The 18,581-nt window shown below is 35.2% G+C and overlaps 2 protein-coding genes across 8 annotated transcripts in view; one reads left to right on the top strand and one right to left on the bottom strand.

The window, feature by feature from the left end:
• Positions 1-511: 511 nt before the first annotated feature.
• Positions 512-18,581, bottom strand: part of LOC127794514 (serine/threonine-protein kinase BLUS1-like) — a 42,932-nt gene continuing 24,862 nt past the window's right edge. For 4 of the 7 annotated variants that reach the window (XM_052325675.1, XM_052325677.1, XM_052325676.1 and 1 more), the window contains exons 14-23: positions 17,035-17,147; positions 16,790-16,884; positions 16,557-16,595; positions 14,195-14,314; positions 14,060-14,108; positions 13,925-13,974; positions 12,333-12,394; positions 12,201-12,252; positions 12,020-12,099; positions 4,263-7,523 (exon numbers count right to left, since the gene is read on the bottom strand). In XM_052325675.1, the coding sequence (XP_052181635.1) occupies positions 12,085-12,099; positions 12,201-12,252; positions 12,333-12,394; positions 13,925-13,974; positions 14,060-14,108; positions 14,195-14,314; positions 16,557-16,595; positions 16,790-16,884; positions 17,035-17,147 (595 nt within the window). In that variant the 3' untranslated portion in view covers positions 4,263-7,523; positions 12,020-12,084. Of the gene's footprint in view, positions 691-1,962; positions 2,947-4,262; positions 7,524-12,019; positions 12,100-12,200; positions 12,253-12,332; positions 12,395-13,924; positions 13,975-14,059; positions 14,109-14,194; positions 14,315-16,556; positions 16,596-16,789; positions 16,885-17,034; positions 17,148-18,581 lie in introns of those variants that run through there. The other 3 variants (XM_052325680.1, XM_052325679.1, XM_052325678.1) reach the window with 3 other exon arrangements.
• Positions 3,811-5,841, top strand: LOC127794515 (uncharacterized). Its single transcript, XM_052325681.1, has 2 exons — positions 3,811-4,080; positions 5,672-5,841. The coding sequence occupies exons 1-2, from the start codon at positions 3,999-4,001 to the stop codon at positions 5,839-5,841; spliced, it is 252 nt and encodes an 83-aa protein (XP_052181641.1). The 5' UTR covers positions 3,811-3,998.

Genomic DNA, 18,581 nt, shown 5'->3' with positions numbered 1-18,581 from the left:
ATAAATATTAAAATCCATATATATATATATATATAAGGTTTTTGAGAAGTAGGGTAGGGAGTTGATAGTGATTGTTAGGTAGCGAAGAGAGAGAGAGAGAGAGAATAAAAGTTATATGAATGGCAGTAAAGCAGGCAGTGAGTTGAAGTTGACGAAGCACACACTACCAGAGAGAAAGATTCAACCTTAGCCTAAACTCAGATGGTGACTCACTACCCCCCCCCCCCCCCCAAAAAAAAAAAAAAAAAAAAAATTCACCATTAGTCTGATACTATTCTTCTTCTTGCCCTTTCATATTACTTATTGCCTTATTCTAACATCCCCATTTCTATGATAATTATGTTTATCATATAGGCTAAATTGTAAAAAATACTCTTTAAGATTTGACAAAATTGCAAGAATCACCTACCATTGAGAAATAACAATAATCACGCTGCTATTAAATAAAAAAGGTAAAATAACTAATTTAACCTTTCTTTTTCTCTCCTCAGATTAAAAAATAAAAAATGAAGCCATGTCAACATGGAACCTATTGAGTTCATTACCAACTCGATGATGAATCCAATGGGTTTTGTGGCAGCATGTGATGAACCTTGCAAGAAGAAAAAAGAAGAAGAAATCAAAGAGAGAGAGAGAGAGACTGAAATCCTTGTCAATCCAGTGCCATTGTTGCCGCCATGAATAACCTTACTGTTGCACAAAGAGAGAAAAAATAAACCTAGTACGAGTGATGAACGCAAATCTGTAAGGGTACGTTTGATTGTAAGTATAAAATTTATATGAAAAAAATTAATTTTTAGATAATTCAATTGTCTAGAATTAAATTTTAGAGAAAATGTCAATTGAAAACGTTTGATTGGCTTAATTTTCTAGCTAAAAATTATAATTTTTTTTAACTTTTGGTGTTTGATTGCCATTGAATTCCATGGAATTAGCTAAAAATAAATCAAATATATTATATACAATATTCAAAAAATCAAATATATATACACAAATATATATATACCCAACTTGAGGATGAAGGACCCATCATTGCCATTGCTGCGGTCATTGGCTGCTGTTACCGCCATCACCGTTCACTCTTCAGCAACTCACCGTCACTTTCGCTTGCTCTCTCTCTCACTCAGTATGTCGCTGCCATCACTAGTCGTGGCTGCCATCGCCTCTACCGCCATCACCGTTCACTCTTCGACCGCTCACCGTCGCTCTCACTCGCTCTTTCACTCACTTAGTTCGTTGTTGTCTCTCGTTCCTTGCGATCGTCAATTACTCTTCCCCTCTTCCTCGCAATTGTCGACTGCCGACTGCGCTTCCTCTCAGCTTCATCGATTGTCGTTCGCTTTTCTTCTCCTTCACGCTTCCACTCTTCTTCTTCTCCAATTCCCTAGAATTTCTTTTCCAAGCCTCCTTTAAGAATTTGTTTTCAAGCAAAAGTAAAAATTGGCTATCACGTGACCAAAAGTGAGAACTTGGATTCCTTGAAAAATATAGCTAATCAAACACTACTAAAATTGAAATTTACATAAAAAAATTATCATTTTTATAGAAAATAAGTCCAATCAAACATGCCATAATTGTGCTAGGAATTCATTGCAAATCTACAATGAAGGCATATTCAATTTATAATGAAAGAGAGAAAAAAAATAGATGCCCTTATCGTAGTTATTATTGTTCCCATTGTTGTTATAGATAGAAAGAGAAAGAAGGGATAAACCCAATAGATTCACCCGATGATGAATGCATATCTATGTTTTAGTGATAAGGACAAATATGATTTCATCACACATCTACAATTATGAGAGAAGATGAGGAGATGTTCCTATCCTCGCTGCCGTCATGACTAGTCTCTATCGCTACAGATCAAGAATGAGAGAGAAGAAAAGAAAAAAGATGAACAATCTCTGCAATGAATAACTGTTGTAATCAGATACTTCCATCGTTATTGTGGCCACCAATGTGAATTGCCCTTGTCACTAAAGAAGAAAGAGAAAGAAATAAAGAAGATAGAAAAGAGAGAATAAAGAATGAGAAAAAATAGAAAGTATTTGAATTTAAAAATATTTTAATTATTTTTTAAAAACTAACTATAATTAACTAACAATAAAAAAATTAACATTAAATATATAAAAAAAAATTAGTATATTTTTTAAATATTAAAAGTAACTCTTAGAATTATTCTAAACCCAACCACTAGTTTGTGACCGCCCCCTCCTCCCAAATATCTATCTTTGTGGACTTCCAAATATCGATCGCACTTGAGTGCCCTTTGTATATTAAATACCTAAAATCCAACATTTCAAAAATAACATTTCTTAGTCCCGTTAGTTTGTTTAATTGATTGAGACATGAAATACATTATTATTATTATTATTATAGCTTTACTTGAAAATTTTATATTACGACTTGAGATAGATTTATTTATTTTTTATTTTTGTATTAAATAAAGAATTAAAGCCATGTCAAATGAGTCAAAGAGTATATAGAATGAACCTCCCTTAAAATCATTAATAATTTACAGATGAGACTAGATTTTTGTAAGCCTAATTTAGCACTGCCTTATTTATTTCATTTAGACGGCCATAAATAATCCTTCATAAATTATTAGTAGCACCATCAATCATTAACTTGTTGACATCTGCAGCTACAACGCGAGAGAGAGAGAGAGAGAGAGAGAGAGAGAGAGAGAGAGATTTAATGTGTTGTCTAATCAAAGAGAGGGAAGAGATTTCGTGTAAAAAGGCGAAAGGATCGTTAAGGGAGGGATAGCACATAGGTGCCAAAGTTGATTGGGCAGCCGTCATTTTCCCAACCCAACTTCGATATCAATGTCTGTGCCGATGCGGCAGCAGCAGCAGCAGCCAGGTTCCATCCCTTCGTCCACGTGGCCTCTAATCTTGCCGACACCTGCCGCCCTCCCTTGTATCCACGTATACGTATAGTTGATTCCTCATAATAAAATAAAATAAAAATTAGGTAGCATTCTCAATTTTTTTTATTAATTAATTAAAGACCATATCAAAATTTATTTGTGGTGTGTAAGACACTTAAAAAAAAATTAAATAAATAAATATTATTATGAGACGGTCGTCAAACCCAGACCGCCGAAAGGCAGAAGCAGAAGATCCCACTCAAGAGAGAGACGACGCGTTTCTTACTTATAAAATACCCTTTTTTTTGTAATCTCCACAATGCTTGCTTAATAATATTATTACTACAATAAATAAATACAAGAAAAAAGGCGGAACCGAAATCCACACACCTCACGCCACGTGTCTTCTTCCCCTTATTGATATTAGTCCTATAATAATAATAATATATATTATTAATCAAAGGATCGTAATTAACAGGTTTTAAAATGACAGAAATTTTTATTTAAATTTCTCATAATTAGTTTATATAGAAAAAAGAAGAAGAAGAAGAAGAAATAATAGCTCTTAATTAAGGATTATTATTCTTAGTTAAATCAAAATACCTATTCATTTCAAACTTTAGTGGGCGGGGGGGGGGGGGGGTAGCATACAAAAGTTAAAAATAGGAATTAAAAGAAACCAAGTCCTAACTCCTCCTCCTCCTCCTAATAACTCATCAGCTCAGACATTCGTCACGTGTCGTGATTAATTAATTTTTATATAATATAATATAATAGTTTATTTAAGATTTTCTTTTGCCTCACAATAAAATATGAGTTTAGGAAACTGTTTAATCTTCCATACACTGCTCTATAACACCGACTTTATTCGCTCTCGCTCTCTCTCTCTCTCTCTCACTGCAAATATATATATATATATATATGCACACACTCTCTCTCTCTCTCTCTCTCTCTCTCATAGTCTGCAAATATACATATATGCACACACAGAGCTTAGAGAGAGAGAGAGAGAGAGAGAGGGAGATTTGTGTAAAGAAAGAGAAAAGGCCTGGCCGAGTTCAGGACGACGGCGATTCGACTGGGCGGGATTCGGCGGTCCAAACTCAGAAATTTGAGGGCGGTGCCGGTGATGGAATGGTGTCATAAGATGGTCTTCCCTGTAAGGAGACTCTGGATTGCTGTTGCTGCTAAGGTTAAGGCTCGCGACCATGGTTCGTCTCTCTCTCTCTACATATATATATATATATATAAGAAAAACCTAACGAAGTACACAGATTATTTTGTCTTTTAATCCAAAAGACTCCAGAAATATTTATCCATATTAAAGCCCCTCGGTTTCCAGAATTTTATTCTTTCATATAGCATCAATAGTCACTACTGTTGCGTTAAAAAAAAAAAAAAAAAAAAAAGAGGGATTTTCTGATTGTTATCCTAATATTGCCTCTTTAGTTGATACGGTAGATGATGAGCTTTGAGATTTTCTTTCTTCGTTTTTTTTTTTTTTTGGTCACTGGGATGGGGTTCTTGCTATTATTGTATTTGGATCAGTTTCGGAATTAGTGCCTTTCACCTTGTCTGGCTTAGATGAAATGATTAGGAAGGTAAGTAAAAGATTTGAAAGAAAAAGGCGAATAGAGGGAACGGAGGGAGGGATTGAGGAGGATGAGAGTTACCAAGTATCTTTAAGCATTTTGGGAGGATTGGAGGAAAGTAATATCACTGAAATGCTTGCTTGTTTCTTTACTTAAATTTTACATATTTTAGTTTCTTCATATCACTTTATTGTAGTCTTTACCTTTATTCCTGAGATTAAGATTTGATGTGTCGCTGTTTAGTTTATCTGCCCTAGTTGCCATTTCTTTCTAATCAAACAAAAGCAAGGAAAATTTTCCTAATTCCTCCCCTTTCCTTCATTCCCTTATCAAACTTATCACCCAGTAGGTTGACTTCCATGATTCAGACCCACACTACAGCAGCTAGATTAAAGAAGGGGATCATCCTTCAATTTATATTTCTTCTAAGGACTTGTAATTTAGGTTTTCTTTGTGTATCAGTGGATGTTGATGAAATAGTAATAGCCTTTCGGCCCCCCAAAAAAAGATGAGTTAATAGTGATTTCTGTCTCTATTTATGGACAAGAAGACTTTATTCACATATATCAACCATTTCAAATGGTACAATTACTTCTCTTTGATTCATTTATCAACTTGTACGAAGATGAAGACGAAGTGTTTATGGTATTCTCAACTTCTTTTGGCAATTACGGTTAGAGAACCTTTGTAATGTTGGTAATATTGTTGTTGAGCAACCCTTTTGGATAAATTAGGATTTAATAAATTTCTCTTTAACGTTTTCCTGAGTGGAAAAGAAGAAAAAAGGAAACCTATTAGAACGACTTAAAAAGATTACGCTAATGATGGTGACATCCACTAGCACAAGACCATTCACAAACAAAAAGGAGTAGCAGAACAATTACCTTAATAATTAATTCAATAATTCCACTGCTAACTACCAAACAATAGCAGTTCAATTCAGAGGACCACTTAGTGGAAATAATAATCAAAATGGGTTTAAATTAAATACTGTCTTATGAAACCAATCAGAAGCTATCGTTGTAATAACCCTAGCTGCTACCGACAAAAATGATCACGACCCACCTTGGCAAAGTCATAAGCAAATATGATCGTAGACATCTACATACGTTTTCATGTTGTGGACGTCAAAGGAGCAAAATAGGAAATTGCTCAGTCCTCTACATATTGTCTGGACACATTTGACTTATCTAATATTGTGTTCTGGCAGTTGGTGGGCTGTTAAAGCTCCGCGACGATATACAGAGTTGTGGATACAAGGATGTGGAGGTGATGTGGGAAATGCTCAGGGGATCAGACTCAGAGATGGTGCCAAACCGCCTTCCCAAGCGCAAGCACAGGCCTTTCTGGAGAGTTCTCACGTGGTCGAAACCATCATGATGCTTCGCCCGTCAGCACATCTCAGTTGATGTTATAAGCTACTACCTCCACTTCAATAATTAGTAATAAGACTTGTCTCCAATATAGTCAATACCAAAAGACATGGATGAATGGCCTCACCATTTTTGAAATTATACAGCTGACAGTGAAGTTTGGAAGTATCTTGTTATTATGATGGATGTATCTTTTGTTGCCCGTTTGAAGGGCCATTTGTAAATATTTGTTAAGGTATTGTGAAATCACCAACATTTCAAGTGGATATATAATGGAAGGGTCACCTTGCTGAGCCCAGTTTTAAGTATTCCATCTACTCTCTGATGTGTGGTTTAATGTGAAACTGAGTAGGTGAAAAATAGAAGACCTAAGTTGTGTGAAAGCTGATTGCAATACCTTTCTAAGTGCCCATTTGGTATTGCTAAAATTCACTTTTGTAAACGAAAGCTATGGTTATGGGCTGTTAACCAGTGTACAGCTCAGATAGATCAAACATCATGAAAATTAAAAGTCTAGAATTCACCTAGGAGGGTTAAGCTTGTAATTGTTGCTGCAATGATGCTCATAATTTTGAGTTAAAACCCTAACATTTTGGTTTGAAATAAACTATCATATAATGGATTATATTCCGCCATGACAACAGCTCGAACTCCTTTTTAATTTTGTCTAGAAGGGAATATGCTGGGAGTGCTGGCAGCTTCCTCCATTCAAGTGCAAATTCGGGAACCAACAAATTCACGTTTTCTATAATAATTGACCAACACAAGGAAGACTGTTGTAAGGGTTTGTTTGGATATGATTTAAAAAAGTACCTCCCGGGTTCTACTACCAAACAAATCCAGAAAAACGAAAATAATTTTTTTGCTAGTTAATTTTGACTTTTTTTATGATCATGAATAGAGACCGCAGAAAGTCTCGAATTCATATAACCAAACTCATCTATTGCAATTATAACTTGAAATTGTTGTGATCATAAATAGTCTCAATTTTAAGAAACAATAAAAAAAAAATTTGCACTAATCTCAAAAATCATTCTGGGACAAAAATTGAAACATATGAAAATAAAAATTTCATTTTTTTTTTTCATACTTTTGGTCTCCAAAACAACAAAAACATAAAAACCATAACCAATACACCTGAGGTTTCTCTGTTTTCCCCAGGACATTTGCCTATATCAAAGTTCATTGAAACATATTAATGTGTTTACATCAACACAGACGATAGGGAGAGTCTCACAGCCTGAAAGCAGCAACATAACAATTGAAAGGCCAGCAGCGTATATCACATAATGTTCACGATAAAAACGAATTTGAAGAAGAGCAATGGGATATTATAAAAAAAGGGCACGAAGAAACTGAAAAATGTCAGCAAAAACTCTCAGAACTTCCATATTTTTAGATGGCGTACGTAACAGATAGCATTTTAAAAAAGACATTCATGCCAGTAGGACAGGACAGAGAACGTACCACAATGCCCGCAGATTAATTTAGGGAGTCCCTGTTGCATGATTTTTGGCAGGGTCTTCATAGCCTTACCTTGATCCAGACACTATAACTGTAGTCTCACCCACTGTCCTCTCCTTTCCCATGTCGAATTTCTTTGGGGCTTGAATAGAAATCAGAGATATTCTTTCAATTTGCATACCAAGAAACAAGGTTTCAAGCACTGACGTACTCCCAGCCGCTTCACTACACATATAGCAAAGTACAATTAAAAATTACACTAAAAGATACCGGTAGACCACTAAACCCCTGGACAGAAAAAGTGAAGTTGCTTCAAGACAAACAGTTCGGTCACCAAAGGTAATCATGTAAAACGTGTTGTTAATATTTAAGTAAAGAATTTTCTAGTGTTGGAAATTCATAAAACCCAAAACTCTTAAATGCCTTTTTAGCTTCCTACCAGACTACATAAGTTATTCCTGCAAAACTGCTTCTAATTTTCTTCTTAATGGATGTATACAGAGGAAGAAGAATGCAAAACAGTGAGAGATGCGGGAACTTAACTGCCAACAATATAACAGTGCAACCATGCATTGCAATCTTTTTCTTTCAAGTTTCAGTTGCCAATAAATATGGCAGTTTCGTCTGAAGAGGAGCTCCAAGCAGGAGCCTCCAAGAATTTCCTATTTTGTGTGCTATCATCTTAAAAGGGGCAGAGCTTAACTGCAAGGGCAGTAGGCTGGTTAAGAGAGACCGTGAAAGAAAACTTAATGGAATAAATGTGCAAGGTCACCAACAAAAGATAAATAAATAAATAAAATCCACGTCCTTTGCCTCAGTAGCTGCCCAACAACAAAAACATGTTGCCCAACTCCAGCCTCGTGTTTTATTCCTCGTGTGTACATATTTTTAATAGTAGCAAAGGCCAATCTTCACCCAGCTATTGTGGGTTGAGCTCCAACACAACTCTAAAATCTAGTAAAGATACAGGGCAATAGGTGCTCCTTTCTTGCACGTCTTCTACCAACCTACTGCAATTCAGAATATAATGACAATTTGGTTTAATACCATTGACAAGCTTCAAATGACCCTGGTGCATGTGGGTACTGTTCTCCATTGGCTTATGCCCTGACCTTGCCTCACCAGTTCTGTGCAAGGCACCATCAAACCCTTCAAGTAAGCATCCAACCCCATTGTTATGTTGAAGGCCCTGGCACATTTACTGGCACTGGACATAGGTATTATTTTGCGAGCTCCAGCCATGCCAAGTGGGCAAGATGGAACCTCTTTCCTATTGTCAAAACCAATGGTATCAATGGGGTTTTGTTCGGTGCAAAAACAGCACCATCTGCTAATTTCTTTATTATTAATAAATTACCAGAACCATGATTTTTAACCTCTCATCATTGTCTACTTGTTCCTTGAGTACTTGATGATGATGCAGTGGCTTTTAAATATCATGTGCAATTGAATCCCAGCTATCGGGTACAACAGTTAAATTGTTACCTTCTTCAGGCAATGACTGGAGAGAAAAAGAGTTTTGTCTTTTCATTCAATCCTAGAGCACTAGGAGAATTTGAAACTTTCCTCCTACAATTTCCTGTCTCGACGTCTCCAGGTAAGAATGGTGGAATATCTCCATTAGACAAAACCAATGGACTCAGTGCAGTTTGATTGTGGCCATCACTTGGAGGCTCTCTATTTCCAACTACTCTAGCTTGCTTCAGAACCTACTCACCATGAATCAATCGAGGACCTAATAGCATTACAAGAATTTTTCAGAATTGCAAGAATGAATTGATTATGCAGTATGACATTCTTTCTCCCAAATATCATAATGCAAAACCTATTGAACTCAAACCTTGGCTAGCTCCGAGCTTAAAAATTGATTTAAATAACAAAAATACCGCTCTGCTCGCTGTGGCCCAAGTTTCTTAACAACCTGAGCTTTCAGAGCAGCAGGATAGATCCACCGGAGCCGAGGTGGCAGTTGACATTTCTCAATGCATAAATATGCCCAAAGCCAAATCCTGCAAAGCCCCTATCACCACTAAATTAGGGTTTTGCTCTTTTTCGAAAAACCCACCTTCCGAACAAGTTTGATCCCTCTCTAACCAAACCCAACAATGCCAAGCCGAAGCACATCTTCAGAATCCCAACCGAAACAGTATGCAGATTGGAGGGGCTCGGGTCCCAAATCTGAGATCCGAATCTCCAATCCACACTCCCCCCCCCCCCCCCCCCCCCCCCAACAAAAAAAAAAAAAAAAAAAAAAACCCAAAACCAATTTGCATAAATTTCGAATCAAAAGACCATCCAGAATAAAACACTGTGGGTTTGAGTTTGAACAAGTCCAAAATTACAGAGGAAATGAAACAATAGGGAGTGAGGGTTCAACATTAATGAGGGGAGAGAAAGAGTAAGTACAGTACAGGCGAAGAAGGTGGACAGATACCGCTGAGCTCAATGGAGAATGCAGCAGCAATTTGGAATTCAGATTCAGAAAGAGTGTTCCCAGAGAGACTTCTTATTCGATGGATTCCATATAACTTCTGCCGCCATTCTTCCTTTGTCATCTCTCTCTCTCTCTCTCTCTCTCTCTCTCTCTCAGTCCAACAAAAAAAAAAAAAAAAAAGTTCTTAAAGAGCTCTCCCTTAATAAAAAATTATATGTTGCTTATCATTTTAATTTCATTTATCAAAGAAGAGAAAAAATAGTATCTTCAAAGAAAATGAATCAATCATTCTAACGTCGCTTCTTTATTATTATTTATGAAGAAACCCTTTGTATAATTTTTATTCGTTTATTTATTATAAACAAATAAAAAAATTAACAAAAACTAATAACAGATCCAGAAAAAAAAAATGCAAAGTATATAGATTAATATTTGTTGATACTACGTTTGATATCTATATTTTTTGTAACAAAAGACTAGAAAATGATACTTAAGAAAATTAAACTTTTTTCCTAAACGTCTATATGAAAACCATAATATAAATTTCAAATGAAAATGTTATGTTTATCTAAAACTATGAAACAAAAGGTTTCTTTTACCATAACATAAAGAATAATTTTCGTTTTTGCTTAAAAATATAATGATGTTTTTTTTATATAATATTTTTTATTTAAGTATAGAGCTTTATTTTATTTTATTTATTTTTTTTTTTTTTTGGGGGGGGGGGGGTCTAAAATGGAAGTCCTTTTAAGCTTTAAAATGGGTTAAATTTCTCATTGCCAAATTCAAGCGTATAATACTTTATAAATGATATTTTCTTTTGTACAAATTTTTATTTTTGAATCTTCAAAATTATTTACTTATTAATTTATGTTTTACATTATTTTATTTTTCCATTTTAATTGTAATATAAGATGTGAAACATTTATGTGTTAGAAAAAATAACACGATTAAGAATACAAAATAATTATTAAAAATAAAAAATTTCAATTTTTGTTTCTTATTTTTTTTAATAAAATGAGCTAAGTAAAAGATGCGTAACATACAAGGAAAGAGTAGATGAAAAATTAAGTAAACTGTTTCTGATCTATAATGATTACCCACGATTGTTCAACGAATTTATCATTAGAGTTAATTTATCAAAAGAAATTTGTCCCACCTATTTCAAAATATAAAGTCTACCTTAGCACTAAATAGGACATACGCACTGTAATAAAACTTCAATTTTTTTGGACAAAATAGACTGCATTAGTGAGATTTAATAAATATATATACAAAACATATATATATATATATAAAGAAAAGATGCAACCCACAAATTTCAAGAACTTCACTAAATAATCTTAATTATTCAAAAATTGAATCACATTATTCATCATCGTCAATGATATCCAATGAAAAATATGGATGAATCGTTCTTTAAATAAATTACTCAAAATCTTTTTAAGTAGTTTAAATGTATATTATATATTTCAAAAAATCTATAATACATCAATGGTCAATACAACGCAATGTGCTGAAAGCACAAAGGAAAAATTCAAAGGCACAATCAAGAAAAAAGAGCACAAAGTGGTGAAAAAGAGGGGGAGGGGTACACATTGGAGATGATTCACTAATGAGCAAAGAAAGGAAAAAAAAAAGTGAGAAAATTGAAACATAATTTGTCATTTAGATGAAGAGGAAAGTTAAAATTCATATAAGGATATTTCAAAATGTTAAAATTCCATTTTTTTTTTTGCACCAAAGATTCCCTTTTTATCACTTTTGAGACATGTAAGGAGTTTTTGTATTGCAAGTAAATAAAAGCCTAGGCTATCCTTAATGTAAATCCCAAAATTACAAAACTCTAAACTATTTAAATATTGTGTTTAAAGTTGTAGAGCTCAATAAAATTTATAATATTATTTTTCATAGCCCTTCAAACCCGGAGACTATTGCACTTAAAGATGTGCTTTTAGTGAAATACGTACATGTACCCATACTAAAAAAAATGGTGTTTGACTATATATTTGCAAAACAAATAGAAAGAGGTCTTAGATAATTTCAATTTCATCCTTATTAGGAAAAGAAAATGAAAGAAAAAGAAAGAAAAGAAAGGGTCTACGATAATATATTAAAGCAATAAGGTAACATTAGGATGAGGCACAAGAATTAATTTTCACAAGATAGATCTCCAAATACTCGTGGAGATACGAATTAAGTTTCTCATTGCCACTTAAAGTTAAAAATACCTACACATCGTTTCATATCTCACTACTAAATTGTGTCTGTTGGTCATTGAAATCACCTTTTTATTTCTAAATTTTTTGTTTCATTTATCGTCAGCATAACGAGGTCGAGGATTCTGTTCTCTCATCTGTCTCGTGCCTGTCGGAGAAAGAAATCAACCTTGGAAGTGACATCTGGGCCTCTAATATCATAAAAAAAAAAAAATAACACAGGTGCCAAAACGGGTCCACAGAGTTCACCTGAGCATTTTCTGATTTATATTTCTGAAGCTCCTCTTGGGTCAAAATAAGCCTGCCCAAAACACACGTTAAAAAGTTGCGATGAAAAACATTGTATCTTAAAACGTTTTGATCTTTCACGCTCACGCATACCTCCATTGCAAATCAGTTATTTCGTGAAGTAATTCCTTCTCCCTATCATAAGCTGCCTCAAGCTGCAATGAAACATGATATATGTCTATACTTTGATCATAAAACAATAAGAAGATGGAGCCAGTCAGTGTAAGCTTAGATGCATATAACTGGAAATGAGAAAGGTAGTTGTTTTACTACTAGTAAATTACAGAAGCGAATTGCATCCATTCATTTCAGAAGCATGCATTGGACTAACATCATGTCCATCCAGGACACCTATAAACAGTAAACCCAGAGGCATTGTCCATATGTCGAGAACTTATCATAGTCAATTCCCTTGACGTCTTGTCTGACATGAGAACTGCCAGTTCACGAGATTCAAGTTCATATGGGTATATAACCGAACCAAGGCAATATACAGTAATGGGTTTCAAATTCGGCAATAATGAAACTGCAGGAAATTTGGTTGGTTTTGCTACTGTCTAAGGTATGATATTTATGTCATCCCTACACCATACGTTCGGGAATTTTGGAAGTTAGGGTAAGGAAGAATTTATAAAAGAAAGGAAATGAAGAGGAAAGAGAGGAAAGAAGGGAGAGTTACCTTACCTTTGTTTGGATATTTAATGAAGAAAAGAAAGGGGGCTGTCTTCTCCTTGTTCGTGAGTTTAAGTGAAAATGAAAAGGAAATGAAAGTTTATAATATTAAATTTCCACTAATACCCTTATATTTTATATTCCAATGCATAATACAAAGGGCAAGAAAATAAATGAAAAAAAAATTAATTGAAAAAGACCTGAATATCTTTCCGTACCCTCCGGTTTGAGGGTGAAAATATTTTAAGAGGAGTGAAGGGGAAGGAGATGGATCGGGCTCCCCCCCCAGTCCCCTTCCCCTCTTCTTTTAAAACATCTTCAAGGCAAGAAGATTGTTTCTCCTCCCCTCTTCAAACCCTTTCTTCCCCCTTCATCCCCTCAATCTAAACAAAGCCTAAGAGATCGTAATTTTTACAACCTAATAGCCCACAACTGACACAAACACCCAGTAGGATAGCCCGTAATAGGAAAAAAAAATTATTAAAGGGTATCCAATCAGCTCACTTCTAGAAAAAAAAATATAAGAGAAAAAGAAGAAAATAACTTTCGAACTGAGCGTAAATGTCTATTTAAAAAAAGAATCTTTTCTGTAAAAGTACTGGATTGGCTTATAAGAAGGGAAAAGAAAAAAAGAAAAAAAAAGCATTGGCTACTTAGTCAACTTACAGTTGACTCCCTTATAATTCATATTCTATAATCTAATAACCTCAATAAGTTAATAAAATCTCATAAACCAACTTTATTTCATGGTGCATACTTAAAAATATTTCATAAATTCTCTGAAAACCCCTCACATGTAGTCAAAAAAATGAACATGAAAGGCTGCGTAAATTGTATAGAAGTTACTGGTATTATTGTTAATAACAAATAGCGGACTCTAGAAAGTTCTGTATAGTTGGGGTTTTATAAATAGATAAAGATTTTATAAAAAAAAATATCCATACATGTCCTGTTGGGTGCATTTATATGAATTTATTTCAAACTGGCCAATGGAGCGATGTACCATTACATACCAATGGTTTCTCCATACTAGATGTATTCACTGGCATACCTCCTCCATCAACTGCACAATTGGATGAAGACATGAAAAAGTAAAAACATATTTGAATAAAACAAATGCAAATTCAAAATGAACTGATTGCTCTCACCTGTAGAGTCACCATTAGAGACTTGCTTCATGAGGCTCAATATACTCTCCTGTTGAGAAAGACTTGACAAGTGAATTCTATTACAAAAGACTAAAGAGTAAATGTGATGATGCAACTTGTGGGGATAAGACATACCCTTTGAAGAATATTTGCCTGCAGAGCAGACTGCAGTGTTGGGAAAAGGGACTGCGCAATAAGATTTGTAGGTCTAGCATCAGATGTTGATGGAGCAGTGACAGGATGTTGGCTAATCACCTACATAATCCACAATTATAACCATGTTTTAGCAATCAAATACCATTTTCTAATTTACCATTAGATCTGTGAAAAGAAAAATTAGGTGAACAGGGGTTGATCTACTAAAAATCACATGTATAAAAATATACAAACTTCAGTTTTACATATTATTGAAGGATCAAGATATTATGAAGCCGATCATACAAATTGAGCCACCACTAGGGACATTTCAGAAATTTCACTGCATATTTACACAAAAGAGTAAGTGTATTAACTAAAGAAGTCGAGGAGAAAGGGTTACTAGGTTTTCTTTAATCGGAACCTGTTTGTGAGCAACATCAAGGCAGTGCCAGAAATACTGAGCTCTTTAATTTTATAACTTACAGGTGCATCTCTCCCCTCCTTTTCTCTTGGATTTAAAGTGTAAAATAATGTTCAAATGTGCATGCAAACCCCACCACACGTACATGTGTGACCCAACCATCAGCCACAAACTAAAGCAAGATTGAGGGAAGTAAAATGTAACTCAACCATCTGATGTAAACCAAAGGGGCTCGGTCAAAATGCAATCCAACCAAGTCACTAGGCCTAGGGCACTCGAGCTCCTCTTTCACACTCTAACAAAAAAAAAAAAAAAAGAAAAGAAGAAGCTGGTATTAATGAAAAGGGATTAACATGTGAGAACTTGAGAACAAGCAGGCATCTCTAATGTGATCTTTGGAAGAAGAAAGATTGATGCAAAGTGGCAAAGGAATGCCCACCATGCCCATTTAAAGAGACTAAAATAGACAACAAATGAAATAGAAAAAAGATTAAGAAGCTAAATTGTTGAGCACAAGTAATGCATACTCCCAGTTGCTTTATCCTTATAGCGTGCGCATTTTGTGTTGTGCTTTTCTAGCTAGAGCTGAAGATCTGTCAGAAGCACTATCTCCTTCTACTTGAGAGGCTTTAGCTTACTACCACTTAGAGAGAGAATTGGGGCCCCCATCAACAAACCAAGCCTAGAACCTTAGAACAGTAATATAAATTTGTACTAATTAAATTAATAAATCTTATAATTTTGAATAAAAATTAATACTTTTCTTAATATTTTAAAATAATCCTACTAATGTTGATCCCCTTTGTCAATGTTCTAGTCATTGAGTTATTCAATGTATTAGTTAATATTGATTTAATATAACCATAATAATTGAAAAACAGCAAAAAGGAATAGCAAGAATTGTAAAATAAAAACTAAAGAAATTGTAAATGAAAGTCATTGGAAAACAACAAAAACAAAACATTAAGGGCATTGAAAATCAATAAAACATTAAAGAGCATGGGAAAACAACCCTGCTCACTTGCAGAATGCATTGCGCCCTTACCAAAAACAAATGATTGTAACAAAGAATAGTGGTCGGAGGTGGCTCGCGTGCCTCCAGTGACACTGCCGACGAAATCAAGTCATTAGAGTTCAAGTCCGCACACCCATATGTGCGACCTGTTTACCGGCATGTGGGGGCCACACACTGAATGCTGTCGGTGGGCGACATGTTCGATGAATTTCCAACCACCACTGACAGGCTTGCCTGCCTTCGATCTATGTGAGTATGCTTCCATATTGACAAAAAAATACTTTCGAAGACAAATCATGCTAAAATCCCAAAACCTTTCGAAAACCAAGCTGAAAATCCGGTCCACCATTTTTGGTGATCCAGTTCACGACCTAGGTCGCTTCCAAACCGCAAACTGGGAAGGTCAACCCAATGCACGGTACCAAGGTGGCACTGTCATCCTGGCTTCTACGACCCAAAATCACTTTTTCACAACTCTCAAAAACATCCTTCAATCTGTTTAGTTTCTATATACTCCCCTCACCTCCAGTAACTGTGTATTAGTGAATAGTGGTATCCCAACGACCACCTTCCATCTGCTAACCTTCAAATAACCATTAAGGAATGTGATAGCTGTGTCCCAATATCTACCAAAATGATTTTACTGCTACCACAATGGATGGTGCACTACATGTGCCATAAACCCCATTGCTGAGACAACTTTGGTTAATTACATTAGAAATATAATCTCAAGCTTGTATTAACTTAACAAACAGGGTTCAAGGTTAATTTAGCTAACTCTATTTATCTAATAAATCTGACAGGATGAAACATTATTTTCCACAGCAAGAGCATCCAAGTGAAATTTTTTCAATTATGGAAGGGTATTACAGTAGCTTGACTACAGCCTAAATGACTTGAGTTAATCCAAAGCAAGTGCTTACCTGCATGCTGTGGCTCTTTTGCAAAGGAGCTGGAACAGCCTGCAAAAATAAATGGTGAATGTTATCCTTCCAAACAGAAGTATCTCATGATCATCATCAAGTGTACATAGTCAAATGCATTTGCCTAGTTACTATGATTTAGTGGGAACTAACACTACTTCTATATCTACTACCTACTGGAACAATTTTTCTCTTTATTATTAACAAAAAAGAAAAGGCATGTAAAGTGTCACCTTTTCTAAGTCAACATTCTCAGACATAACTTTGAAGCGTCCTTTTTGCTGAACAACTGGAGACTTCACTTTTTCGTCTACCTCATCACTGTTTGCTGTCCAGAAAGTAAAAAAATCACAATTACATGACAAAGGCAGATAATGAATATAGAGCTATGATATATCAACCAAATAAAGCAATATGAGTATCCATATGAAGACAGGTTTCCAGGAAACCTCAACTTTAGGGGAATAATTATGCTTGCCTGAAGTTCTAGAAGCCTTGGAGAGAATTTCAGCAGGTGCATCATCAACAGCCTGTGGAACAGCAGCTCCATTGCTACTTGAGATGTTCTGGAGCTGAGTTTGCAATTTATCACTGAAAATTAAAAAAATTTACTACAAACTGGCAATCGATTGCCTCATAATATTTCTTGATTGTAGCATTTAAAGAAACATGGATAATCATGGATCAATAAAAAGAAATCCAACAACGATAATCAAACAACAGATGCTTTCCAGTAGTAGAATATATGCATAGTATTTGAAGAAGTGCGACATAGCTATCTGAAAAACATTCAGATCTAAATATGTGGATATAACTACAAAATAAAAGGTTCAAAAGCGGTTTAATCCAAACTACATACAAATAGCTGAAGGATGAATTTAGTACTAATTCTAGAGAACTTGTGCACAGTAAGAGGAAATGCATATGGTACCACAGTTTTCCCTCGTGTTCAATAGATCTCTCAGCTCCGGTATGGTAGGTTCACCGAAATCTGATTGACCCACCAATTGTATATAGATGAACACTGATTGAGTATGGATTAGAACTACAATTGTATTGAAATTGAACGAAAGAAAGAAAACAACAGGGTGTTCAAGGGGCCCAGACTCTCCTTGATTTCTACTCAATTTCTGCCTACCCCTCTCTCTCCTTTTCCTCCTATTTATAGGTTGTTATGCACATGCTGGTTGTTATGCAAGCCAGCTATATTTCCATTCTACCCTTGGTACCAGCTATTTTTTCTATTCTACCCTTGGTGCACATGCTGGCTGTTATGCAAGCTCAGCTGTGTTACTATTCTGCCCATGGTTCTTGAAACATGTCTGGAAGGTCCGCTGCACCGGAGGCCTATCACGGTACTAACAGTTTTCCCTCATTCTAACTCTCCTATGTGGGCAATGCCCTTGAAAACAGCCCAGCTAAGCACCATACAACTAAAGTTAGCTCACAAATCCAATGAACTATTGTGGAAACAGAAGCAAATACCACATTTAGCCCATTGCAAGACCATTCAACATAAGATTGTAAAAAGATGCTTTCTCAGCTATAATATTCATGCAAAGACCAGAGGGGAAGGAAGCTAGACTTGCTGCCATATTATACATCATCACTATTTGCTGAAATGCACATAGTGGAGGAAAAAGCAAGCACTGAAGACACTTTGAACCCCCCAAATCCTTTCCAAATGGAAGAAGAATGCACCTGTCCAAACACATCAAAACCAAAAGGGTGCTTCCTTGTTACACCTAACTCATGCCATCTCAGTGCCACTACACAACTACACAAATACAGTAGAATATATTCCTGATCACCCCTTCACCAGTCATATTTACAGCCAAAGACTACCAGAATAAATGTAAAAACTATAGGAAACATCGTCATCACAATTTGCCCTACCAAATTTGATGTTGGAAAGTGTTTCAGAAAACACCATATCAACCATTGCATCAGATTGCACACCCTAATAGTTTGACTGAAAATCGACGATCTAAAAAAATTCCACATCCTATCTCATTCTTCTGTAGA

The sequence above is a fragment of the Diospyros lotus genome, chromosome 2 (assembly GCF_014633365.1).
Source record: "Diospyros lotus cultivar Yz01 chromosome 2, ASM1463336v1, whole genome shotgun sequence".
Taxonomy (NCBI): domain Eukaryota; kingdom Viridiplantae; phylum Streptophyta; class Magnoliopsida; order Ericales; family Ebenaceae; genus Diospyros; species Diospyros lotus.
Note: the sequence above shows the minus strand (reverse complement) of the source record. Positions and strands in the feature narration are given on the sequence as shown.